At 34.1% G+C, this 24,803-nt stretch overlaps 3 protein-coding genes across 4 annotated transcripts; 2 read left to right on the top strand and 1 right to left on the bottom strand.

The window, feature by feature from the left end:
• Nucleotides 1-560: 560 nt before the first annotated feature.
• LOC116131761 (protease 2-like) lies at nucleotides 561-5,065 on the top strand (the record flags this gene model as incomplete). Its single annotated transcript, XM_031417443.1, is given in 10 exon segments — nucleotides 561-750; nucleotides 1,234-1,456; nucleotides 1,547-1,689; nucleotides 1,782-1,990; nucleotides 2,072-2,206; nucleotides 2,581-2,709; nucleotides 2,971-3,386; nucleotides 3,807-4,023; nucleotides 4,294-4,487; nucleotides 4,605-5,065. Coding segments are annotated over 10 exon segments (2,058 nt in total), but the record flags the coding sequence as incomplete, so codon positions are not given.
• A 2,836-nt stretch (nucleotides 5,066-7,901) lies between these two features.
• Nucleotides 7,902-12,097, bottom strand: LOC116131741 (transcription factor BIM2). 2 transcript variants are annotated; one of them, XM_031417423.1, is made up of 7 exons: nucleotides 11,823-12,097; nucleotides 11,660-11,741; nucleotides 11,155-11,224; nucleotides 10,958-11,053; nucleotides 9,742-10,139; nucleotides 8,779-8,908; nucleotides 7,902-8,198 (listed from the first exon to the last, which is right to left on the bottom strand). In XM_031417423.1, the coding sequence occupies exons 1-7, from the start codon at nucleotides 11,923-11,925 to the stop codon at nucleotides 8,097-8,099; spliced, it is 981 nt and encodes a 326-aa protein (XP_031273283.1). In that variant the 5' UTR covers nucleotides 11,926-12,097; the 3' UTR covers nucleotides 7,902-8,096. The 2 variants fall into 2 exon arrangements, with proteins under 2 accessions (XP_031273283.1, XP_031273274.1); XM_031417414.1 differs by having other exon boundaries at nucleotides 11,660-11,744; nucleotides 11,823-12,094.
• Nucleotides 12,098-14,136: 2,039 nt separating this feature from the next.
• On the top strand, nucleotides 14,137-14,898 carry LOC116131595. The gene is made up of 2 exons (XM_031417250.1): nucleotides 14,137-14,497; nucleotides 14,866-14,898. The coding sequence occupies exons 1-2, from the start codon at nucleotides 14,195-14,197 to the stop codon at nucleotides 14,881-14,883; spliced, it is 321 nt and encodes a 106-aa protein (XP_031273110.1). The 5' UTR covers nucleotides 14,137-14,194; the 3' UTR covers nucleotides 14,884-14,898.
• The last annotated feature ends 9,905 nt before the right edge of the window (nucleotides 14,899-24,803 follow it).

Genomic DNA, 24,803 nt, shown 5'->3' with positions numbered 1-24,803 from the left:
AAAGTTCCTTTCACACTCTCTGCTCATGGACTCACTTGGCAAGACCCCTACCATTGGATGAGAAACACCAACGATCCTGATTTTATTAACTACCTCAACCAAGAAAACTATTATGCTCAAGCTTTTATGGCTGAGACGCACAACTTGCAGCGTACTCTTTTCTCTGAGATGAAAAACAGAATGCCCGCCAAAATATCAACTCCTCCTGAGCGTTGGGGGCCTTGGTTTGTCCATTTTCTTCCCACCTCATTTCATGCTTTTTCCTAATTCACATCTATTTTTTTTAAATAAAAATTCTCGAATGTTAAATTATTTTTCTTTTCTTTGTAAATGGGAAGTGCTATCTACGGTACACAACATCATTTTACTAACAGTAACATAGAGCGTTGTGATTGTTATATGCTACCATTTTGGTGTTCTTACTGGTGGGTTAACAGTAGTGTTCGTTTGTGATTATGAAGTTCAAGTTTAGTTGATAGATATTGCACTCGAAAGTCCTGTTAACTGTCACTGTGATCAGACACGCTATTATTAGTGGAAAATGTATTTGGAATCAATGAATTGTTGTTTTATTACTACTGTATAGGTTATACTACCAGTACATACCAGAGGGGAAAGAGTACCCAGTTCTATGTAGGAGCTTGGAAAACGAGGAAAGTGGTTGGATGAAGACTATTCTTCGCAATGTGAGAGGACAATTTGGAAAGGAGGAGATTTTGCTTGATTGGAATGAAGTTGCTGAAAAATATGGTAGGTCTTGCTTCCTGGTATATATGACAATCCCTTCTAAATTGCTCAGTAATTATGTTGAGACGATGGAATGTAATGATCCTTCTTTACCAATTTTTGGTGGGTCTAAGAGGCAAAAAGAAATATATACCTCACCATAGCGGAGCTTCGGTAAATTACAATTCTTTTGGCTGTCTATATGCTAGTGTGAAAAAGTGTCATTTGGAGTTTTGAGTTGCTTAATTCTGTACATGGTGGTTATGCTATGTTGTTCATAAAGAATTTACTTTCCAAATGAAAGGAATTTTCTAAAGGGAAATGTAAATGGTCATGAGGAGAACCAAGTTGATAGCACTGACTATGTCCATGTTAATATACCCCAAAAATTGTTTCATACAACTCTTTCATTTGCACTTAGAAGTTTTGCAATGCTTGTACATGATAGTTGTGATTGAGTTTTATCATTTGTGATTTTAACTTTCCCTTGTGTGATTACTGTTTTAGGTTATGTTCATGTGGGTACATGTCGAGTTTCTCCAGACCACAATTTTCTAGCATACACGCTTGATACTTCTGGTTGTGAACGGTTCATGCTTCAAATTAAGGACCTCAGAAATGGATGTATGGTTCCAAGGTTACCAGCTCATGGAGTTGTCAGCTTGGCATGGGCTCAAGATAGCAAGACTCTCTTTTATACTATCTCGAATGAAAATCAACGGCCTTTCAGGCAAATTAATCTAAGCCGTGTTTGAAACTGTTTTCTTTAAGATGGGGATGTTTGCTCATCTACTTAATTGTTTATTTTTTTTACTTGCAGGGTCCACTGCACAAAGCTAGGTTTAGATAATACTGAGGATATCCCAGTATTTTCAGAAAGTGATTCCAACTTTTGTGTGGATATAACAAGCACCAAAGATGGCAAGTTCATAACTGTGAATTCAAACTCAAGGACTTCTTCCGAGGAAGGAATTTACCAATTCATTTTGTTGTGTCTGATTATAAGATAATTGTTTTGTTTTTGGGAGAGTTACATCCTATATTGTTCTTATTACAGGTATATGTGATAGATGCAAACAACCCATTAGGTGGCTTACATAAAGTACATAAGCGTGTTTCTGGAGTACAGTATTTTTTGGAACATCACTATGGTTTATTCTATATTCTCACAAATGCTCCTTTAAGTGAAAATGAGAGGTCACTGGGTGGAGATTACTACTTGGCTACATGCAGAGTTGAAGAAATGCACTCAGCTAACTGGCAGGTATCTTCATTTTTCTAATAGAACCTCTCTTTTTTTGTGCATATCCTTTTTCCTCGTTACATACTTCTTTTTTCTTCTCAGAATATCATTTTTCCAGGTGAAGATATCAGCGTACAAGATATGGACATTTTTAATGGACATTTGGTGCTCTTTCTTAATAAGAAAGGTGTCCCCATGATTTGTTCTATCAGTTTACCAATCAATTTTGATTGTAAGGTAATTGAATTATCTGCTTTATCACATTCTTACTTTCACAAAATCATCAAAAGCACCCTCTTACTATATTAGTGATAATTACACTGTTTTGTGTTGCATCTTATTGAAGTCTGTGATAATAGATTCATCACCAGGTATGAAATGAAAAGTAATGATGATTTAGCAAAGAAAGACTGGGATTTCTTTTGAATGGGCATGTTATGGAATTATTTTTTTCTTGCATATAATTGTGCATCATAAGATAAGATGTATGTTTTTCTCCCTTTGTATGCAGTGTACCAAAATAGCTAAAAATGAAAAAATATTGCCGCCTTTAGTTTTACATAAATAAACATATTTGTTATTCATTTAATGTGTCCTGAGTTGTTATGCAGCATCAGATGGAGCTTGAGAATCTTAATCCATGGTTTTTTCCTCTGCCATCATATTCATGTAGCGTTCTTCCTGGTTCAAACCATGATTTCATGAGCTCTGTATACCGTGCAGTGCTTTCATCTCCAGTGGTATAACTTCTAATAAACTTATTAGATTGAAAGTGCTTATACTTTGTGTGTTGGAGCTTTATCTCTCTTACTTTCTAGCAGTTAGTTTTATCACTGAAATAGTTGGAAATGGCCAGGCACTACCACCTACTGCCTGGCCATTGATGCTCATTCCTAGATTTTTACAGTATTCAAACTTTTAACTTTGATTCTGAAAAAAGAGAAAAATCGACATTTATTTGATTTCTTGAGGTTCCTCTAATCTTTTTCTGGAATGTACAGATGCCTGATGTGATTGTTGACTACAACATGTTGAGACAAACATTCTCAATTGTTCAGCAAGAGGAAGTCAGTGGTGCTTCTGGTAATGCTGGATTATTTTCTACTGCAAGTGAGCTAGACACCACAGAACATATTGACTAACATAACTACGAGGCTGAAAATTAACAAAATATCGGATTGCAGAAATGGAAGACCTTTTCCAGTGCCTATTGTTGTGAGACGAGGGAAGTTGTCTCCCATGATGGTGTTAAGGTTGCATTGACCATTTTGTTCTCAAAAAAATCCTGGCAGAGGGGTCAGTCTCCTGGACTCTTACAAGCCTATGGAGCATATGGAGAAGTTCTGGATAAAAGTTGGTCCGCAGACCGCTTGAGTTTACTTGATCGTGGTTGGGTGGTGGCATTTGCTGATGTTAGGTTGGTTGATTGGGTTTTCTTTATTATTATATTTCTCATGACCAATGTGGCAATGATAATCTGAATACACTTCGTAATTTTCAAATCTTTTATGTAAGTTGAAAAAATGAAACTACCTGCATGTTATCAATAATTCAAGACTTTTGAAACCAAGTCTGCAGGTTTAGTACTTTTGTTTTCCTATTTGTATGATGTTTTGGTTATATATCTTTTATTGTCATCATCTATATTTAGTGTGATTTCACTTAATATATAGCTTAATTGCTTTGTTTAATCTAGTACATCAAATACCCTTCAGTCACTTATCGTCTTCGTTGAAATATAAAATGTCCTTGGTGGTACTTTTGAGATATTTATTATTTCCAGTGACATTTCTTTTTTTTTTTTTTTTTTTTTTTTTTTTTTTTTTTTTGTGGCCAGGGGTGGTGGTGGGGCTGATTCTTCATGGCATGAATTTGGAAGTGGATTATATAAAAGAAATTCTATTGATGACTTCATATCATGTGGCAACTACCTGGTTAATGAGGGCTATGTTTGTCGAGATCGACTTGGTGCCATTGGATATAGTGCGGGATGTCTACTTGTGGGGGCAGCAATAAACATGTTCCCAAAATTGTTTAGTGCTACCATTTTGAAGGTGAGACATTAATGTAACATAAAATATGGTGTTTCTCAATTTGAGAGTGTTTTATTTGCCTCATAAATGGATCTAGTTCTATGATTTTTGCTATAATTTATACTTGGCAAAGAATAAAGAAATACAAATGATCTGAACTCACTTATTTTTCTCTATGATGATAGAAACAAAATGGATGGTATCTACTATGGCTAATTTTAGCAATTAGTATTTCGTGTGCAGTTAAAAGTTGAAATCTTGTCACTGACGTTTGGTTAATGTTTATTTCAGGTTCCATTTCTTGATATCTGCACCACATTGTTGGATCCCAGTTTACCTCTCACCACACTTGACTATGAAGAATTTGGAAACCCTCAGATACAATCCCAATTTGAGTGCATTCGAAGTTATTCTCCTTATGATAACATTACTTGTGGTGTTTGCTATCCTTCAATGCTTGTTACAGCATCATTTCATGACTCAAGGCAATTACACATCTTGTGTTTTCTATTGTTAGCATTTACTTGCTCGTATATATCTTACCTTGCATATGTACATTGTATCGACTAACTTATACTGGTAGAATATAAAATTCTTCTCAGAGTTGGAGTATGGGGAGCTGCCAAATGGGTGGCCAAAGTACGGGAAAGAACTTGTTCTGCTTGTTCTCAGTCAGTAATTCTGAAGACAAATATGCATGGAGGACATTTTGGAGAAGGTGGCCGATATAGTCAGTGCAAGGAAACGGCTTATGATTATGCTTTTCTGATGAAAGTTATGGGGGGTTACAGCAATGACAAATAAATGAAGGTGGTTGTGGGAATGGCGTCTCAAAAAGAGAGTTGAAAATCAAGACTCTGAGGGTTATGTAAGTGATTCATTATTATTTTTATTTTTTAACCATGTTAGTAACTGAATTTGCAGCGCATGAGAGCCTTTGTGGTAACAGTTGTGGAACATCTTTTTCTCCTCTCTGCGATTGCAACTCCAACTATACGAGTTTATGGTTTTGGGAAGGGGGAAAGACTGATGATTAATGGCTCCTACCTCATTTACTTTTAGTATCATGAAAATGAAAAAAAATAAAAAAATTGAAACAATCGGTGATCAATTTCTATGTACTCATTTATAACTGCTATTATTAGTGATGGCAATGGGCCGGGCCGGGCTGGGACCGGGTACCCCGTGGCCCAGGCCCAAGCCCGACCTCATGACACAGGCCCAAGCATGGTTCGAGCCCGTTACTGATATGATAGACAAAGTCCAAGCTCGGCCCGACGGGCTTTTTATAATCGTAGGCCCGGCCCAAGCCTGCCTTTTTTAATAATGTTTATTTTTAAATATTAATAAATTTTAAATTTTTTTTTATATTTAATTTTAGAAATAGTTTTTAAATATTAATTGAAGCTATTTCCGTAAATAATTTAAGCAATAAGTGAGCAATTAAAACTCTATAATATTTGATTATACTAACTTTTTAACTGTGCATAATATGTTATGGTGAAATCCATTTTTATAAGTTGAATCAAACCTATCTAACTTATTTAAAAGCAATTTTAACATGTTAAACCTTCAATACGGGATAAAAATTGTGGTTAGGGTTTGGAAAAAATGGACATATATATATATAGAGGATAATATTGTAATTAAATATATAGTATAAGGGTAAATTAGTAAAATTAATACTAAAATTTTTGGGGACGGGCCGGGCCTAAAGATATACCCATGTCTGGCCCGTACCCGAGATCGGGCCTTAAAATCAAGCCCAGGCCCAAGCCTAAGCCCGTCAACCTCGGGTAAAGCTCGCCCCTTTGGGGCCAAATCGGGTCGGGTATAAAAAAATATCGGGTCAATTGCCATCTCTAACTATTATATTGAGTTGACTTCGGACATTCTGAATTTAACTGCAATATTGCGGATGTATATTAAATTAATTGAATTATACACCAATAAATGCACATTTAAGAGCATCCTTAGCTATCCTCTTTATTTTAAAAAGTATAATTAATGTAAATGAAGAGTATCTTCGCTAATTTCTAAATATAAAGAACAAAATTTTTATTCAAATTTAATAAATTTTTTAAATTTAATAAAAATATTCTTTATTTTTAAGAAAGAGACTTAATAGAAGAGAGAATTAATAAATAAAATGTATAAAAATTTATAGTTTATTAATTAAAATTGGAATAAAAAGTGAAATTTGATAGTTAAACTCATTTTTTAATTTTTGTTTAAAAAAATAAAGAGTATGTTAGACTTTTATTTTTATGAATAAATTTTTTATAATAAATAGTTTAGATCATATAAAGAGTCTTTTAAAGATGTTGAGTTAATTGAATAATTTAATTTAGTTATATATATAACTCAAAACATGTTTTGATGGTAATAAAATGTTCAAATAATGTTTTCAAGTCTCTAACATTTGTTTACAGAAGCTACCTTCTCTTCGAGATACCAATTTTTTAGGAAAAGACAAAAAAGGGGACGGCAGGTTGTTCTTATTTGTTAACATGCCCTTAATTATTTTTTTATATTTTATATTTTAAAAACTTTTTTTTCTTTAAATCCTTTTGTAAAAAATTGTAATATCTCAAGATTTAAACTTTTATTTTATACATAAGTAAAAGATAAATTATCATTTTAGTATTTAATTGTTTTAAATACAAGAAAAATGCCATAAGCTAAACGCATACAAACCATTAGGACCCGTCAAATCAATCCACGTTATCTCAACTAGTGTAGAACTGTTAGATCAAGTAATATTACAGCCGGGATCAATTTTGAGTTAATTAAGAAGCTTTCTTTATTATTTTGCAAATTTGAATCCTCTCCTAAGTCCTAAGGACACATGTTCATAATATTATTAATAATTATTGCTACACTACTGGTGCGATCCACATTATTTCTAAAGGTTAAAAGATTACAAGCCCTGCGTGAAATATGATGATCATGAAAACAAATATACAAAATGATCTTAGTCTGAAAACAACTGACCACCCATGCCAAATCCCTTGGAATCATCTAACTCTTGTATTGCTTCAATGTACTATTAACTTTTAAATCATATGAACAAAATTTATTTAACGTATTGAACACCGTCGCTTGCCAAACCCAACCGACCTATTAAGTTACAGCCATTAACCAGTTCTTCAATTTAAATCTCCAATCTCACCCACAAGTCACAACATTCATCCCCATTTAAAATAAAATTGAAAAAAACCAACAATGTTCATTTCATAAACATTTCCACATTTCAGTGAACCCAGAACACACATGCTCATTTAATTTGTTTTCCTGCCATAACTTAGACTGAATTGCTCGGCTACAACTTAAGCACTCGATTTTCTTTGAATTCCCAACAATCTTCAGGCAGGCAGGATGCCAAAAATAATTACTGCAACGCCAAGTTACTTCAGATTGCCCATTATAAACTAACATACAAACAACACCACAAAACAGATACAAAATCGAAAAACTACCAACAAACTGAAAAGAGGCAAAACTAAGGACTCAAAATCTTGGTACCTTAGGAACCATAAAAGCCATGCTATGCTATACATGAAAAGCTAATTAATAGATTGCTCTATTACGACAGGTTTGGAGATTCTAATGTATAATATCCAGAAGTACAGTTAATTTGCTTTCACAAAAACATACTATACAACACAAAAGTTTGAAGAATTTCATTGACAACACATTTAGATTTTGCTTAATATTGTGACTGATACCAGTTTGAAAATTTATTAATATTTCCAAATAAAAAGTTTGTACAGACAAACAACCAACCCATTATCCAAGCAATTGGACCCCAATGGGCCCCTATTTCATATGTTTTAAATCATTATATATGATACAAGCACAATAAAGGAAATGGCATCCCCTGAACATAAATCACAACATGAACTACATAAACATATAATTCAAGGTAATAGCTCTTGATATGAGTCCCACAATATATGGTAAGAACCCAAGGAAACCAAATGCAAGCATGTACAACAATTGAATGAGAAAAAACCAAATAGAAACAGAAAGGAAGAAAGGACAGAAGAGAAAATAAAGGCGAAAACGAAGACTCAGGAAATGCCATACTAGCCTTATGTCTTCAACCGTTTTTGAGCTTGATCTGAGTCTTCACTGCTGCTGAAATCCCTAAGTTTTGCCATGGCCTGATTGCTAGAGGCGGGATTTTGGGGACCCTGGAAAACAGTAAAGATAGATATTGTCAACTAAATCAAACATGAACTGTAAAATTAATTGATATAAACTTGTAACAGAATAGAAGGTTCCAACCATATAGAAGTGTGTGGTGCTCACTCTTTTTGGTGTGATCTGGTGTGAAAGAAATACAAGGATTTTGGAGAAAACAATTTGTTGTGGGACAAAGTGTATTTTTTGCAGCTTTGTTGGCTTCAGTTTCCAAAGACTTTCAAGATACTTCATCCTTCTCATTCACTTTAACTGAAATGGGGTTTTAGCCAAACCTGTTCTAGTTTTGTCACATTTTAGGGTTACTTATCATGTATAGATACTTATAGTTTTTTGGGGTATTTTGTGTAGATACTCAGGAAAGATCTAGTCAATAGTGGATTTCTTATCCAAAATTATATCTCTCTTTTAACTCCCATTAATATATTTACCATCAGTTACCCATCAAAAAACAAATAAATAAAAAAGAAGGTAACACCGCTAGCAGAAGAGAGTAAGAGATCTGCCCAGACCCCATCTTAACCACACAAACCCAGATTGAAATCATTTAGCTATCTACCCACTGCATACCTTCTCAATGGAACTTCCAGACATCAACCCTCTGTTTGATCGCTTCCCAAGATCAATCTGCACCGAGATGTTGGCCTGTGACAGATCTAGACCAGCACTTTCCAGTGCTTGAGTCAGAGTGTTCAACAACCTGCTTGATACCCAAATCTTAGAGAAGGCTTCAGATAAATGTAATAGACATGCCAATTATCACTCACCAAAAGAATTTATATTTAAAAAAAAAAAAAAAAATTATTCAAAAGGATTTCAACATTTAAAGAACAAATACTTGAATTCTCCTGGCAGCGACCCTTCAGATTCCATATTGAGACAATAATTTAAGCATCCAAAGAATGTTTGAACAGAAATGAAGAATATATTTTAAGAAAAAAGAGAAACATAAGCATGAAAAACACCAAAATTTATTTGAAGAAAAAGATAAATACTCATGAGCAAACAAAGATATTTAGTATGAAAAAACAAAACCAAGAATATAAAATGAGCAAAGGTGATTGAAAAAGATCACATCACGCAAAAGTTGAATGATTAACCACCTAAACCATGACTTAAGTCTCAATACATTTAGCTACATCACCATAGATGTGAAAAGTGAAAAGCCTACACAGAGTTGAGGTTCAAAAGATTGGGAGACATACAAGCACCTTTCAAAAAGTCACTGATATGTTAATCAGTCATAGGATCCATATATGATAACTCCCCACCACTCCACCACACAACTCAAATATAATAGTTTCTAAAGCAACAAGTAAGATAGATAACATTTGTGCTTCATATTTTCCACACATCTGGTAATTGGAGATATGAAACTAACAAAAACAAAGATACAAACCCCAAAGGGAGAAACCCCAACATGAATTCAGATTCTCTCAATGTAAATGATGACAGTCAACCTAATAATTGGTGTACCATATATTTACAAAAATTAAAAGCATAATTATTTTATCATTCTTTATTAATACCCACCCTTGGGAGTACACACTTGATATGCTGATTGTCCCTCCTTCAACTGTCAGCTCCTCCTGTTGGTTCATTATATCACCAGTGGTGGGACACTCATTAGACTGTGCGTCAGAAACCGGTCTCTGAAGAGGATGCACTAGCATATCATTTCTTACAGCAGTGGGCATGTTTCCCTGCAAAGACATGGGCAGAGGTGTTCCCTTGTTTGCTAACTCCTGTTGCCGATCCATTTTGCAGGAGACATCCCTGCTAGGATCAGACTCTAAAGGGTTCTGTGAGCTTGTAAGCATGGTTGGAGGAATGCCATCATCAAATTTCCCAGGAAACATTGACCCTGGACCAGAACCATTTTTGGCATGCGGTTGACCAGCAAAACTTTGAACGCGCCAGTGACTATTTCTCTGTTACAAAACAGGAGCACAATGAGTTAACATGAAATGCTTGTAAGCCAACTGTTGTTCATCGTCCTCCCACCCCAGAAAGAAGAAAAAAGGAATGATATAAGAATCAAACTTTAAATATTTTTTGCAGACAGAGAGGCAAAGGGTAGTGGACTTTGTGGAAAAAGCAAATAGAAAAGCAACTGATATAGATAAACAGAGAAGCCAAAGATTCTATGAGAAATTTGAGCCCCAAGTCATTGCATTACAATATCAACCTTGTTATGATCAAACCCAATAGCCTAATGTAAGAAATACCAAGATGAAATAAAATTAGCATATTTTAGATGAACTAGTGAATGATATCGACAATTTGCTACTTAATGTTTGTCTCTTTTTCTCTTAAATTTGCAAAGACAATCCATTCACAAAGCATTATTCAAATGAATCCAGACAAAAATCTGCTGATGCTTCTGCAACCTTCAATCCGAGAATCCAAAGTCCCTTAAGCAAAATGTAATTTTCGGTTTACTCAATAAAGTAGTTCATCAGGTTAACTTCTATAATAATTATTAAATGGACTATGATGTTCCTAAATTATACTTCTGAAGGATGCAAGTAATATAAGCAAATCAAACACCAGAAGATTCATTATGCAAGTGTCAAATGATACTCGACTCGAATTTCTCTCACTAATATGTAAGAAACTCTATCTCAGAGGTATCAAATCCTATACCAGAATTTGCATAAAGGCACATTGACGAACATTATATAGATACACCTTTTTAATTTTTTAATTGGAATATATGGATAAAAAGAACCAAGCATGGGAGCTTTACCCATGGCATCAACTTCGTGGGCTCAGAACTCCAATCCTGGTATGTACCCTCATACTTCTGCAATTTTTCCTGTAAAAATTGGACATACTCGATCACCTGCAGAGGGAAACTCACAGTCATTCACCACGTTTGAAGAAAATAATTTCTAGCTTAACTTAACATATACACCACAGTTCATTCCCACATACATGACCTACCTCTAATAGGAACGATGCCGTATCTCTCTTTTGATCACTATGGGGTATGAGATCTCTCAATATCTGAAATCTGAGAGCAGCATATTACAGTTCAACAAGCTCAATCAATACCTTTTTTCTCAAATTTCAATTCACACAAAATAAAGCAAGTTCAAAACTTTGACAACTATGAGATTGCTATGGTACTAACCATGTATCACTACCTGGCCAGTCAAAACTAAAATAATAAAATTAACTAATTATGCTTTGTATTTTTTAGAAAAGATATTAGGTATACTTTTACAAAATGTTATTATTTTCATGTTGAATGTCACTACTACGATGTTGCGAGTTAACGAGAATCCTTAATTCCAGTAATGTTAGTAGAATTCTGATGGCAGAAACAAAGCAATTCCTCAAAATATGACAGCAAAACTAGATACAGATTGAGAATACAAGAGGAAGAAGTCGTAGAAACGAAAAATTAAGAATTGAAAAGAACATAAAGACTGGAAATAAACAATACCTCTCATTAATCTTGCTGCGTCTTCGCTGCTCAGTGACAGAATGCTTCGATCGAATAGCACTAGCCTTATCACTGTTTTTACCATCTACCAAATCACATATGAATTTAATCAAAAACTAGGTAGGCATAAAAAATGAAGAAGGAGAGCAGATGGATCTGGTACCTTTGATGTTGTTATTGTTACTGTTAGAAGTGGTTTCTTTCTTAGACATAAAGTCTTCGTCGTCGTATTCTTCGTCGTCTTGATTTGGCTTGGATGTTCTCATTACAGGAGATGAGAGGAGAATATTTAGTTAGAATCGCCGGCGAAAAGTAACTCAGGCGATGTTCAGCTTGTTTTTGGTTAAAAGAGTGGGAGGTGGGGTATGATGGGGTGTGGGTAAGTTCATGTGACTCCCGTGAAGTCACTCCTAGTAGGCCGTCAGTTTGACTTGGTTTTGTTTTGATTGTGATTAAAATAGAGAGGTTGATAAATTGACGATGTAATATTAAATTTTATAAAAAGTTGAAGTGGGTACGTCTCTATAAACGTGATATTATTATATGGAGTTGTGTTTTGTTAAGACATGAAAGGATATTCATGAGAATTAAAAGAAAGTAATAATATAAAATAGCTTGAATTATAATGAATTTCTATATAATATTGTCACTATACAAAAAGTCAATGCAATGCAAGACCTGATTTGTCTTTGGTTTTAGTTTAACATTAACTTTAACAGAGGGATTCACGTGAGGTGAAGGGGTAGGATCATTCAACAAGTTTATTAAGAGATGAGAACAAATTCAAAAATCAAAACCTAAACTCTAAGGCCCACTCCAAAACACACAGTAAGTGGATATTTGTACTTTTTATTTCCATGAATATGTCTGGCAAAACATCAGAGTCTGACAACAAATTAATGTTTTAAGTCTTTAAGAAGACTGAAATAGGGACTATCTCTTCATTTGTGTGTTACAAAGTCCCTCAATATCTCAAAACCTTTCAATTTTAATTTGGACAAATCTTCAGTGCAACTCCATCTTTGCCCATTTGCATGCCATACCACTTTTCTTACGTTATGCAATATTATAACAAACACGATATACCTTCTATCCCTTTTTTGAAATTATAAAAGAGTAAACGACTTTTCCCACCCAAAGATTGTCATAATGATACTTTCCAACTTAAAAAGTTTTAAAATACAATTTTACTATCCAAACGTTATGTTCCATTAACGATTTCTATTAAATATAATGATATAAATTGTGAAGATGAAAATACCCTTTACTATTTGACTTAAAAAGAAAATTTATTATTATCATCTGGATTGAAATCGACGGTAGGCAGTTGTGTTGCTCGGATGAGGAACGGCGAGCAAGTGGGCACTAAGGTGGTAGGGGTTTTGTAGAGTGGGGGCCGATGAAGCAAGGGGTGGTGACGGCTTGGATTTTGGCCACCGGATTCGGCTGGAAGCGGTGAAACTCAAATTCAAACGGCATCGGCAAACTTTGGAGTAATTAGGTAATAGTCAAAAGGTTTTTGGAGTATGGAGGTCAGGGAATCTGGTGGTGGTGAAGGGGTAAGCCAACGTTGCCAGTTTCGTTGGCGCTAGGAGCTCGCGCGAGTTGTCTTGCATGCTCTTTGGGCATGGGCGCAAGGGCTTTGCGTGCACGCTGGCTCGTTGGTGACTAGGGCTTTTCGTTAGGGCAATAGGTTGAACATGTGGTGGGCTTGGATGAAGCAGCAAGGTTGGAGAGATTGGGGAACGGTTGGCGACTAGAAAATCAACACAGCAGCAACACGAACACTTCAAACAACAAACCACAATTCAACACCAGAAAAAAAAAAAACCAATGTTTTGCAAGGGATTGCGATCGCAAAACATGATTGTCTCGCGATGGCGACTGTAGGTCACGACGAGTGGGGGAGGCCAATAGAGTGTGGAGTTTTTAAGAGGTGAGGAAGGGGATTTGTATGGTGGTAACAAGGGTGATTTTCGGTGTCTAAAACAGTCAGAATCTGGCAGTGAAATAGTGAGTGGCCATCGGCTGGTAACACTGCAGTGGCCGTCGGTTGGCGATAAGAGACGGAAACATGGCCGACTTTTATTTGTAGCCTTTTTTAGTTCTAGAAATGTTGAATGTTAATTGACCATCATACCCTTACTTATAATGGATTTTTGACCATCCTACCTTTCTTCGTAGAAAAATTTACTAATAAAACTTTGTTATGGTTAGTATAGTTGTATTTTAAAACTTTTTGATTGAGAAAGTGTCATTAGGCCAAACCTTTGGGTGAGAAAAATTGTTTACTCATTATAAAACGACTGAAAGATCCCATATTTACCTATATCCATCGCTTGGTCGTCAACCGCAGAATCATATAATATTCATATTACTAAAGTGTTGTGCAACAATTTCATTCTTCACATCATTTCTTTTGCCTTCATCTGTATCGCTCTTTCTTTCTTTCTCCTATTACCAATGCTCTGTACATCTTTGTTTCCCCTTTTTCTGTATAAGATATTATTTCCATACTACATCAAGAATCAAGGGATGAAGTTAATGAGATTTTCTGCAACAATATCAGGCACTGTATCGTCAAAGCCTGTTAAAAATAATTGCTCAGAACCTGATCATTGTGATAATTCTGAAGATCATAGGCAGGAGGCTCAAGAATTAATTCCATCTCTCGATTGGTTACATGTGAGTGATGAGACCAACCCCCAAGTCCAAGAGATTCCATCTCTCCACAATTCTGAACAAGTGGAAGAAGGTAATGGATCGTGGACTTGTGAGGAAGACTCGTGGCAAATTGTGAATATTCCAAGTTCTAGCATAAACGAAGAATATAAACCGGTATGTAAAAGTTTAATATTCATTTCTAATAGAACATTATGTATGATATATATGTAGTGTTTCTGTAAGGTTTATCATCATTCATTTATTGTTCTACTGTCTGCAATTCGACGAAACCTTGTCCTTCTGGAGGAAGAAAGAGAAAGAAAAAGAAAAGATAACGAAGAGTTGATAATTAGATGTTCAAACTTTTCTTTTTTCTTTTTTCTTTTTTTTTACTGTCTGGACGTTCTGAATTTTGATATTGGATCTGTGTTGATTTAAGTTTGCGAGTTTATATGGCTAACAGGAAAGGCATTGGAATAAATTATTAAATTCAAAATTTGATATCAGACTATGAAAATTAACGTTTTGATTATTTACTTCAGCATTTGAAGAGGGGCTGAGCTGGAGTGATAAATGCAACTTCATATCTACTACTAAGATTTGGCTTTATTATTATTATGGATTTCGTGATTGGAAATGGAGAGGTCTTTGATCAATAATCGACTAAAACATGTATGAAAAGGTAATTGAAAACTTCCCCGTACAAAAAGAAAGGACTAAATTAAATTTCATACAGCTTATTTACGCAATTACATATAATAATACAGAATCCGTTAAAAAGGATCAAATTTTAAGGCAAAATAAAGTTGACCAGTACTAAATTAGCCGCACTTTATGAGCACTAGAGAAATGCTTTGCAGCAGCCACCATGGCTGCCTCCGGGTTGGTGGGCGGTGCATCTTTTTTGCTCCTTCATCACCTCCGCCTGATATGCAGAAGAATGAAACTAGTGATGTAAAGAACGATGAATCTCTACGGCTCTCTTTCTTATGCTTACCCATTTTCCTTGTTTTAACTTTGACTTCTGTAATGTAATCAGATTGCAGTAATTTTACAATGAAACAAGTTTCCAGACATTTCAAAGAGAATGTTTATTTGAATTCAGAGATATATGTACTCAAACTTCCTGAAGATTAATTTGTTTGGTCAGGTAAACTTAGTACAATATCTCTTATTATTTAAATTATGAATTTCGTAGTGAAGAAGCAAAACTTTGTGTCCTTTGACCATGGCTGATCTCATCCTGGTTTCCGATATCATTTTCTGACGGTCAAGTTATGAAATTCCTAGAAATTTCATATGTCTAACAAAATTATTTTAATAAAATTATTGACTCCATCACAATTCTTTTAAAAAAATTACTCCATCTTTAAGCGTGTTTATATGTAACTGGACAGAGCAAATTCACTAGTTATAAACTTATAATAGTAAATTTATTATGATGTTTAAAAAATATAATTTATAAGAAGATGTATATATTATTAGTATTATTGTTGTTGTTAATTGTTATATATATAAGATAATCTTCTCTTATAACTCAAACGTGGCAGTTGAATTGATAATTATGTCAGCTTTCACGACACCCAAGACACTAGATGATCTTGATTAAATATCAACGGTCGTTTCTTAGGAATGAATGATTATTTCTTATTCCTTCATAAGGAACAACCATTCTTTATGAATGGAATAATCATTCCTTATGAATGAACGATCGTTCGTCCCTAAGAAACGGCCGTTCGCATTTAATCAAAGTTGTCATTTGATGTGGTAGTGCCAATTCTGTTGTCACATTAGAGTTGTAAGAGAAAGTTGTGAGATTGGGTTGTATACATAATATTTTGTTATGTATGTATGTAATAAAGTTATATGTAATACGGTTTTAGTTGATTTCTCTTTCTTCATTAATTGGTTATTTATTTTCATGTATACTTACAGAATATTTGAAAAGCCAAGAGATTGAAAACTTTGTTATGTACATATACACTTTAAGAATCTCACCTTATAGGCTTGTAACAGTTCTTGGTCATGTAAATGTATTCTACCGATCTGTAATGGGGTAATATTCCATTTCTATTACAAAGATTTGACTTAATTATAGCTGGATTTCATGATTAGAATCAGATGTTTCTTTGATTAATGTAGAAATAAGAGGTCTTCCATAAATTATTGACTCATTAAAAGCTAATAGAAGGTAAAGGAAAATTTTCATGAACAGATTGAACTGAAGTTCTTACATCTTATTGCATAATAACAATACAGAGTCCATCCTTGAAGGATCAAATCCTAAGGCAAAACTTGCCCCTAATTTGACACATTAGTTAAAGACGAAGCACGAAATATGAAAACCATAAACTTCACCAGTATGCAAATTAACAGACTAAATTGACGACACTTTTATGGGAAAAACCTTCTGTATAACGGATGTATGGCTGCTTTGGGCTCCATGGGTGGTGCAGCTTTTCTGCTCTTTCTATCTTCGCGTCTGCCGGAGATACCCAAGAATGAAACAAATGATGTAAAGAAGGATGAGTCCCGGCTTTCTTTCTTATGATTACCCATTTTTCCTGTTTCAGTGGTTGTGTCTTTCTATTCAGATTAAACAACGACAATAAAACAGTGAATGATGTATTTGTGTGCTCAAATATCCTGGAGGTTTGCTTATATAAGATATTAATTAATTAATTTCTTGATGAACAAGCTAAACTTTGCGTCCTCTGACCATGGCTGATCTTATCCATCTTAATTTCTATGAAACTTCATGAACCTAACAGTCTTTATGAGATTTCATAAACAAATTCACCCACCTTCAAGCGTGTATAGATGTAATTGGACTCTGGGCAGCTTCATTCAGTTATAATATAGTAAATTTTATGATGCTGAAGACCGCGTCAAAAGAATATTGATTGGACTTAGGGGTGACAATAGAAGCCCTAGTATAAATCCTTCAACAAGAAAGTAGTTGATTTGGTTTTCATGATGGGCTTTGTAAAAAGAATGTGATGTATCAAACCCAGACTAATATTCATGATATTGAATGCAATCTGTGTCTTTCCATTTTAGGTTTTGTTCCTATTGGGCTTTATTTTGTCTTTCTTTAGTAGTAGATTTACTGATCTTATTTGTCTTTGTGTGTTGTTGGAGTTGTTATACATGGACTAAATTTGATCTTCAAGCCATGCCACTTCCAATGTTTCCATACAAGTTAAAACAAGCCTTCTAAGTTGTTACTTTCTCATATATGGGTTTATGATTTGAATGTTTATATTCATTTGATATGAAATTGCCTTCTAGCCCCTTTCTCTCATAACAGAAGAGAGCTACTACAGGGGAGGGGGAACTCTTTCTAGAGGAAGGGATTCGTGTACTGATTGCTTGCCTTAGCTTCCTTCTAATGCTCGAACTGCACTCTGCTAGCTCCTATGCTTCCACTTTCAGACAGTTCCTAGAAAAGAAGTACTAGACGGGAAGATACCTATTTAAGTTTAAGACAGATATCGCTTAACTGATTGCGCCACTCCTCTTTCTAATATATTCTACTGATTGCGCCATAAGTACAGTACTAGAGTAAAGGAGGATCTATTTAAAGGAAGGAATGAAAGCCTGATTGCGCTTTTATCCTTTTTTTTTAATGATCGGAGGTGTCTGAGCCAACTTACGTGTACCTTAACTAATTTCTTAGAACCTTGAAACTACTGGTTAGATAAGAGTTCCAGTGACTATCTCTATGATCAACCAAGGAAAGATTCGAATTCAAGACCTTTTGAGTAATACACCCTAAAGTCTATATTGAACCACTCAACCACCTAAAAATAGTTAACTTATTTATCTTGAAATTCACTCTTGTTTTGTTCCTTATTGAAGACAAACACACTGACATGAATATATCTACAATGGTCTCCCATTTAGATATGGGATTTCCTTAGAATCACAGCAACATTTGAATATTCTTTTAATAATTGTACCCTCATTATAACTTTTAAAAATACAAGTAATTTTAAATAAGTAGTTCTAGTAAAAAAAATTACCCGTATCATATTTTTTGCGACATTTGGATTGCTGTTAATAAACCACTGGACATCTTATCAGTAATCATTATAATAGATTAAACTTTGGAGCATTAGAATCTAGATAGGGATTTATTTAATCTATCATTAAATAAACGAAAATGTTTGTTGGATCAAATAAGGATATATTTGACTTTTCATATGATGATCTATGTATAAAAAGACTTATTTGCCTTAAGTGAATTAAGAAGAAAAAAAGTAATTTAATAGTGAGACAAATCTCTCTCATCATTAAGTTGGGAAATTAAATTTCAAGGAGATATTTTCAAAATCTTAGATTTGTTGTAAAATATTGGATTTGTTACCAAGAAGATTTAAATATTATAATAAATTTATCTGAAATAAGTTTGAAAGTCTTCTTTTACTATAGCACAAACTACACACTTGTGTTTATCAATTTGAAATCATCTCGGCATCCTTTTATTTATCAATTAAATTCATTAACATAATTGAGTCAATTTCTACTTCCTTTAGAACTCTAAGAGCAACGATGTTTTTTTTTTTTTTAAATAATTAAAATAAATTGCATTATGCAACGTTTAAGATATATCATTGGATTGAAAGAGATAAGACTAAGCATAAAATCTGATACAAAGATGAAATATAATTAGTTAGTAAATACTTCAACTAGAATTTATTAAAAACGTGCGCCTTTAAGAATCTTATGAAATTATCTTATTTGAATCTCTTTTAACGTACCATAAGAACAAATGTGTATAATGTGTGAGGATATCTTATGATTTTTTTTTTTTTTTTAATCTCTCTCAATTGTACCAGGCTTGTAATATAAGATCCTCTTATATTTTATTATGTTTTTCTTATTAAAATATTTTAATAATTGATTTATTTATTCTTTCAAATACATGAATGCCAATTTCGAAGACTAATAATCGATGAAGAAATATATAATTAAAAAAAAATGATTAGGCAAAATAGAAGTTTAGAAAATTAGAATAGATTGCGACATTACATTTAGATTTGTAAATAATATTTTCATTGTCATAGTGTTTAAAGATGAAAAGCCTAAACCTAACAACAGACATTATTGTTAATATGCAATTTTCACATAACTATGATCATGAGTCATCACACAATGTCATTAACCATGATTGTTATCTTGTTCACATTTTAAGTTAATAATGCATGGATCGTGTGTTACATAGCCCAACTTTCTTTCTCATACTTAAATTAATTTAATTCTACAATGAAAGCTACACACACTCCTAACCCATAAATACTATGTACCATATTTCCTTTCGTGTCTATCCGTAACTGTCACTATATATATATTTTCACTATCGACGACTGTTTGATTGCAAAAATTGAACCTATCTTCATTCTTAACTAACAACAATGCACATGAACCGCAAAAGATTAAATCTTGAAACAATAGCGAGATTAAACAAAAACCATCCACAGGTGACACAAAGTAAATATTTCATTAAGTCATCGACATGATTAAATGAAAGAAAAAATAGAAAATTGCAACAATTAAATCCAACATTTTTAAACTATTAATGCCCTAGAACTTGATGTATCATTCGAGATCTTAATTATTGGAAGGGCTATAGACTAGGCTTCATTGAGTTCTTTAAAAGCATGGTAGCATTTGACAAGGGGGGACAGGTTCAGTAGAGTCACTCGAATGTTTACATCCCAAGATGTTTTATGCATCGAGAGGTAAGATCATCCACTTCTTTCTTGAGCTCGTTGAGTTGGTGCTTTCTGATTTTGTACAATGTCTTCAAACCAGTTGGAGAAACTGGTAGAGAAGTGTTGGTGGGATTCTTCCTTTAGTAGTGTTTGATCCATTGGGCTGTCAAGAGAAGAAGAAAAATGATAAAGAAAAAATTGTTTGATTCGTGCGACTTTATACTGCATTATGTGGATGTAAATATTATTTGCAGGAGCTGTGCATGTTGAGTTTTTTTTTTTTCATCCTTACCCATAAAACGATTGGAGATTGGACATTAATTGAAGGATTTGTTGAAGTTTTCTTGGTATGACTTGGCATGCTGGAGGAAATTAAAGTGGACGCATGAAGGAAAAAAAAATGCCTACATGACAATAAATGACCATTGGATATTAACTGAAGGATTTATTGAAGTTTTCTTGGTATGAATTGACATGCTGAAGAAAATTAAAATGGACGCGTGAAGGAAAAAAATAAATGCCTACATGACAATGAATGACCAAGTGACTTGGTTGAAGCTTTTGTGTATTGTGTTATTTTGTTTAGTATTAGTATTGGATGTGGCTTCACTTTTTAAACTTTAAATGTAATACTCTTGCCATTAATTGGTAGGAATTTATATATAGCAAGTAGTAATTAGTAAGAAAAGAAAATATTATATACATATACATATACATATACATATTGCATCCTCCAATTATCTCTTCTACCGTATGTAACTTAATTAAACAATCTTAAATTCAAGTAATAATGATAATTTGACTTTGAAATTCAATGTGCATAAAATTTATTTAACATTATGTGACTTGCTATATATGTAAATCCTAGAATCCGAATCGCTAGCAAATCGCAAATCAATAAAAATTAGAATTTCAGATCGAATAAAAAATGTTCTCGTGTTTTTGGTTATCAAGGTCGATGGCAAAGAGCTTGATGAATTCGGAAACTTTGGTGGAGGTGGTAGAAGAGTGGGAGAGGAGGTATTTGGAGTAGAGGGAGAGTGATGGGAGAGAAGAATTGCAGAAGAGAGATCTGATTTTGAAGAAGGGAGGTGAAAAAAGAAGAGAAAAGTGTTTTCAATCGAATAGGATTGGAAAATCAGAAAACAAGTCGAAGTTTCTAGACATAGAAGGATATTTGGATAGGATTAATTTTCAGATAGGATTGGGTAAATAAGTAAACAAACTATTTTCCCATTTTTTAATCCAAATAGGAAAGTTGAATAATGTTTCAAAATAATTTACCAAACAGGCCCATAGATTTCCAGTTGCCAAGTGTGATGTCTATTGCTGTTGTGGTGGCCCCACTAAATCACCAATAAAAAAGTTGAATTTTGTCCTGTGTTGCTTCTCTCCCAGACAAAAACATCCCACCATATTGTTTAATTCATTTGGACCCCAAGGATTCCTTGTCCCTATCTTGTCTTTGTTACGAGGGTGACAGGGAATTCCCAACAAATCCCTTTCTCCGCCTCGCACTACAGGAATTTTCCCTTGTCTTTTGGGGATTTTTCTCCGCACAATGAGGACCAAACAAGGAAAAGCTCCCTTTTTGAAAGAAGCCCCAAGTCAAGTCTGATTGCCAAAAGGAAAGGGATGTCCAACAAATAAAAAGCAAAGGAGTTGCCTACTATGTACCTCTAATCCAAATAAAGCCAACTCTATCTTAGCCTAAATTGAGAATGGCGATGACTTTGTCTTCAAAAAAGAGAAGGGGAAGGTTGGCATTATCTTTGCCCATGCCTTAAGGGCTAGACTAGAACTTTCCCCAATCACCACCCTAAACAGACATATATGGCGAACAATCTAAATTACTACCCTTACCACAAACATATGGGTCACACTCTCGAGATATGCTAAACTTTGAAGTCTTGTGAGGATAAGGAGTAGAGAGGTGAGAGAAGAGAGGTTTAGTGAAAGACCAAGGGGAGAGGACAAAGGAGAAGGGCAGTTGTGATGTAGGATAAGGGTTGGGGGTGGAAAAAGTGGGATATATAAGGAAGCCAATTCCATAAATATATAAATATATCAAGAGTTGTATGACAATTCACCAAACCTAAGGTGAGGTGGGGCGGGGAGACCTCTATCCCCGTCCCCAATTTTTTCAGGGAATCCCCGCCTCGTTCACGGTGAAGTGGGGCGAGGTGGGGAAAAGACCCATTTCTACTTGAAATCATAAAATATACTAGAATGAGGAAGAGAAAATTTCAAGATTCAAGATCACATTAAAAAAACAAATAAATAATTTTTAAAATATTTAGTTTTTCTTAGCCCACTCAACTCTGTTTTCTACCAAGTGGAAAGAAGAGTGAGTAGGAGTAAATATTAGAATAAAGTGGCTTCTAGGGTTTTTATTCTGGATCATTTCTTCAAGTAAGGTAATTGTTGAGAGCTAAACAATGGCTCTTGGTGAAATTTTCATTTCAACCTTATTTGATAGGTTCGGCTTCTCGTGAGTTGTTGGAGGTTGCTCTCAATGGAAAATTGATTCTAAACTGACGAATCTGAGATTATTAGTGTCAAAAATAGATGTTGTGATTAAAGACACAAAGGGAAAGCAAGTAAAGAAGATATAGTCTTGGAATTCTAAATTATTATTCTACCTTTTACTTTTTATTTATTTGTGGTTTATGTAAAATAGAAAAATCAATATAATCAATGTTTGTTTTATTTTTGTCATTACTCATACTTTTCCTCTATTTCATATAAGATAGTCTAATGTCAAAGTGTTTTCATATCTTGTAATTTGTTGATGAATTTCTTTTATGAGTTTGTTATTTTTTTTTTTTTTTTGTTAATTATTAGTTCAATGTTTTGCTAATTATTTAAAAGCATTGCATTGTTGGCTCCATGGTAACTAATAAAAGATAGCCATTAAATTGAGGTTTGATGAATTACAAGATTTGGCAGATGATGTACTAGATGAATTTGGCACTAAAATCTTAAGATTAAACCAAAGTGTGTTGACGAGTACATACAACCCCTTAAAACTAGTTATTATTGTCCTCAACTAGTAGTTAGTTGACAATATAAAGAAGATAATTGAGAGAATCAACAAAATTGCAAAAGAGATAGTTGAGTTTGGTTTGAGAGAAAATGTTGTAGAGAAGGCTACCGGACTGTGGCGAAGGTTACCCTAGATTTCTTTGGTAGTTGATCATATCTTTGGAAAAGAAGAAGATATCGGGAAGTTAATTGGTTTCTTGATAGAGGATATTGAAGCGGGAGTTAGTGTTGTTTGCTTAATAGGTCAATGCAGTGTTGGCAAGATAACCTTGAGTCAGATTGTGTATAATGACGAAAGGGTGAATAAAAATTTTGAACTCAAAGGGTGGACTTTTGTTTCATGAATCTTTGATTTGGTAAAGGTTACAAAGACGATCATAGAGTCGTTGGATAAACCGTGTTTTCATGTTATAAACTTAGAACCACTTCAAAAGATTTTGAGAAGGAAATTGGAGTCAAAAAAGTTTTTACTAGTTTTAGATGATTTATGGAATGAGAATTATGGTGAATAGGATTTTTACGCCTTCCGTGTAGAGTTGGTGCATGTTACGTGCACTTAAGATAGATCTAGTAACAAGACATTGAGATTGGGATTGATGAATGGTGGAGTTACATTGGGTTTTTTTCTTGCTCCTCCCTATTGTTGTGGAGTAGAATTTGATAGAGAAAGGTGGTAAGAAAAATGAATAAAATGGTGATAGGTTTCGCTCAGATATTCTCAAAATACTGAGGTATGCTCAAGCTGGAACGTAATCTAGAATCTTCTCTTTACTTCAACTTCCATAACTTCTTCAATTCAACTCCGATTCTTGATCCGTTTGTTTCCACTCGTCACTCATTGTGTTGCCAACATGATTCTTCATCCGAGCAAACATTTAAGTACTAGTAGCCTGAAAAACACTCAAAAATACCTGTGATCCCGTAAAAGATAATATGAAAATATTAAACAACTTTACCAAATTAAGTCTAATTTGCTACAATTAATCCCCATAAATCACAACTAAATGTGTATTTCAAGCTCTTATCAGTGGTGGGCTTGGATGGAGCAGTGAGGTTGGAGAGATTGGGGAACCAGTTGGCGACCAGAAAATCAACACAGCAACACGAACACTTCAAACAACAAACCACAATTCACACCATAAAAAAAAAAAAACCATTTTTGCAAGGGATTGCGATCACAAAACGCGACTGTCTCACGATGGCGACTATAGGTCACAATGGTGGAAGGCTAGTAAAGTTGGAGTTTTTAGAGGTGAGGAAGGGGATTTGTATGGTGGTAACAAGGTGATTTTAGGTGCCTAAAACAGTCAGAATCTGGCCGTGAAACAGTGAGTTCACATGAAGATGCAGTGGTCGTCGACTGGCGATTAGAGATGGAAACATGGCCGACTTTGTTTGTAGCCTTTTTCAATTTTAAGAATATTGAATGTTAATGACCATCCTGCCTCTTACTATAATGGATTTTTTACCATCCTACCTTTCTTATAGCGAAATTTACAACAGAATGTGTTGTGAGTAGTAAAGTTGTATTTTAAAACTTTTTGGATGAGAAAGTGTCGTTAGGCCAAACCTTGGGTGAGAATTAAAATGGTTTACTCTATTAAAAACGACTGAAAGATCCCATATTTACCTATATCCATCGCTGTCTTCAACCTAGATCATACATATTCATATTACTAAGTGTTGTGCAAAACATTTCATTCTTCACATCATTTCTT

This window comes from Pistacia vera, unplaced genomic scaffold, assembly GCF_008641045.1.
Source record: "Pistacia vera cultivar Batoury unplaced genomic scaffold, PisVer_v2 Contig107, whole genome shotgun sequence".
Taxonomy (NCBI): domain Eukaryota; kingdom Viridiplantae; phylum Streptophyta; class Magnoliopsida; order Sapindales; family Anacardiaceae; genus Pistacia; species Pistacia vera.
The sequence above is the reverse complement of the archived record's forward strand: the minus strand, read 5'-3'. Positions and strand labels throughout refer to the sequence as shown.

What these genes read in the sequence shown, in the direction of transcription:
- LOC116131741 (XM_031417414.1), bottom strand. Translation starts at nt 11,925, where the DNA reads ATGAGAACATCCAAGCCAAATCAAGACGACGAAGAATACGACGACGAA. An exon ending in CCACGAAGTTGATGCCATGG is followed by an intron (nt 10,140 to 10,957) that starts GTAAAGCTCCCA and finishes GTTTTGTAACAG; the next exon opens with AGAAATAGTCACTGGCGCGT. An exon ending in TCAAGTGTGTACTCCCAAGG is followed by an intron (nt 8,909 to 9,741) that starts GTGGGTATTAAT and finishes GGTATCAAGCAG; the next exon opens with GTTGTTGAACACTCTGACTC.
- LOC116131595 (XM_031417250.1), top strand. Translation starts at nt 14,195, where the DNA reads ATGAAGTTAATGAGATTTTCTGCAACAATATCAGGCACTGTATCGTCA.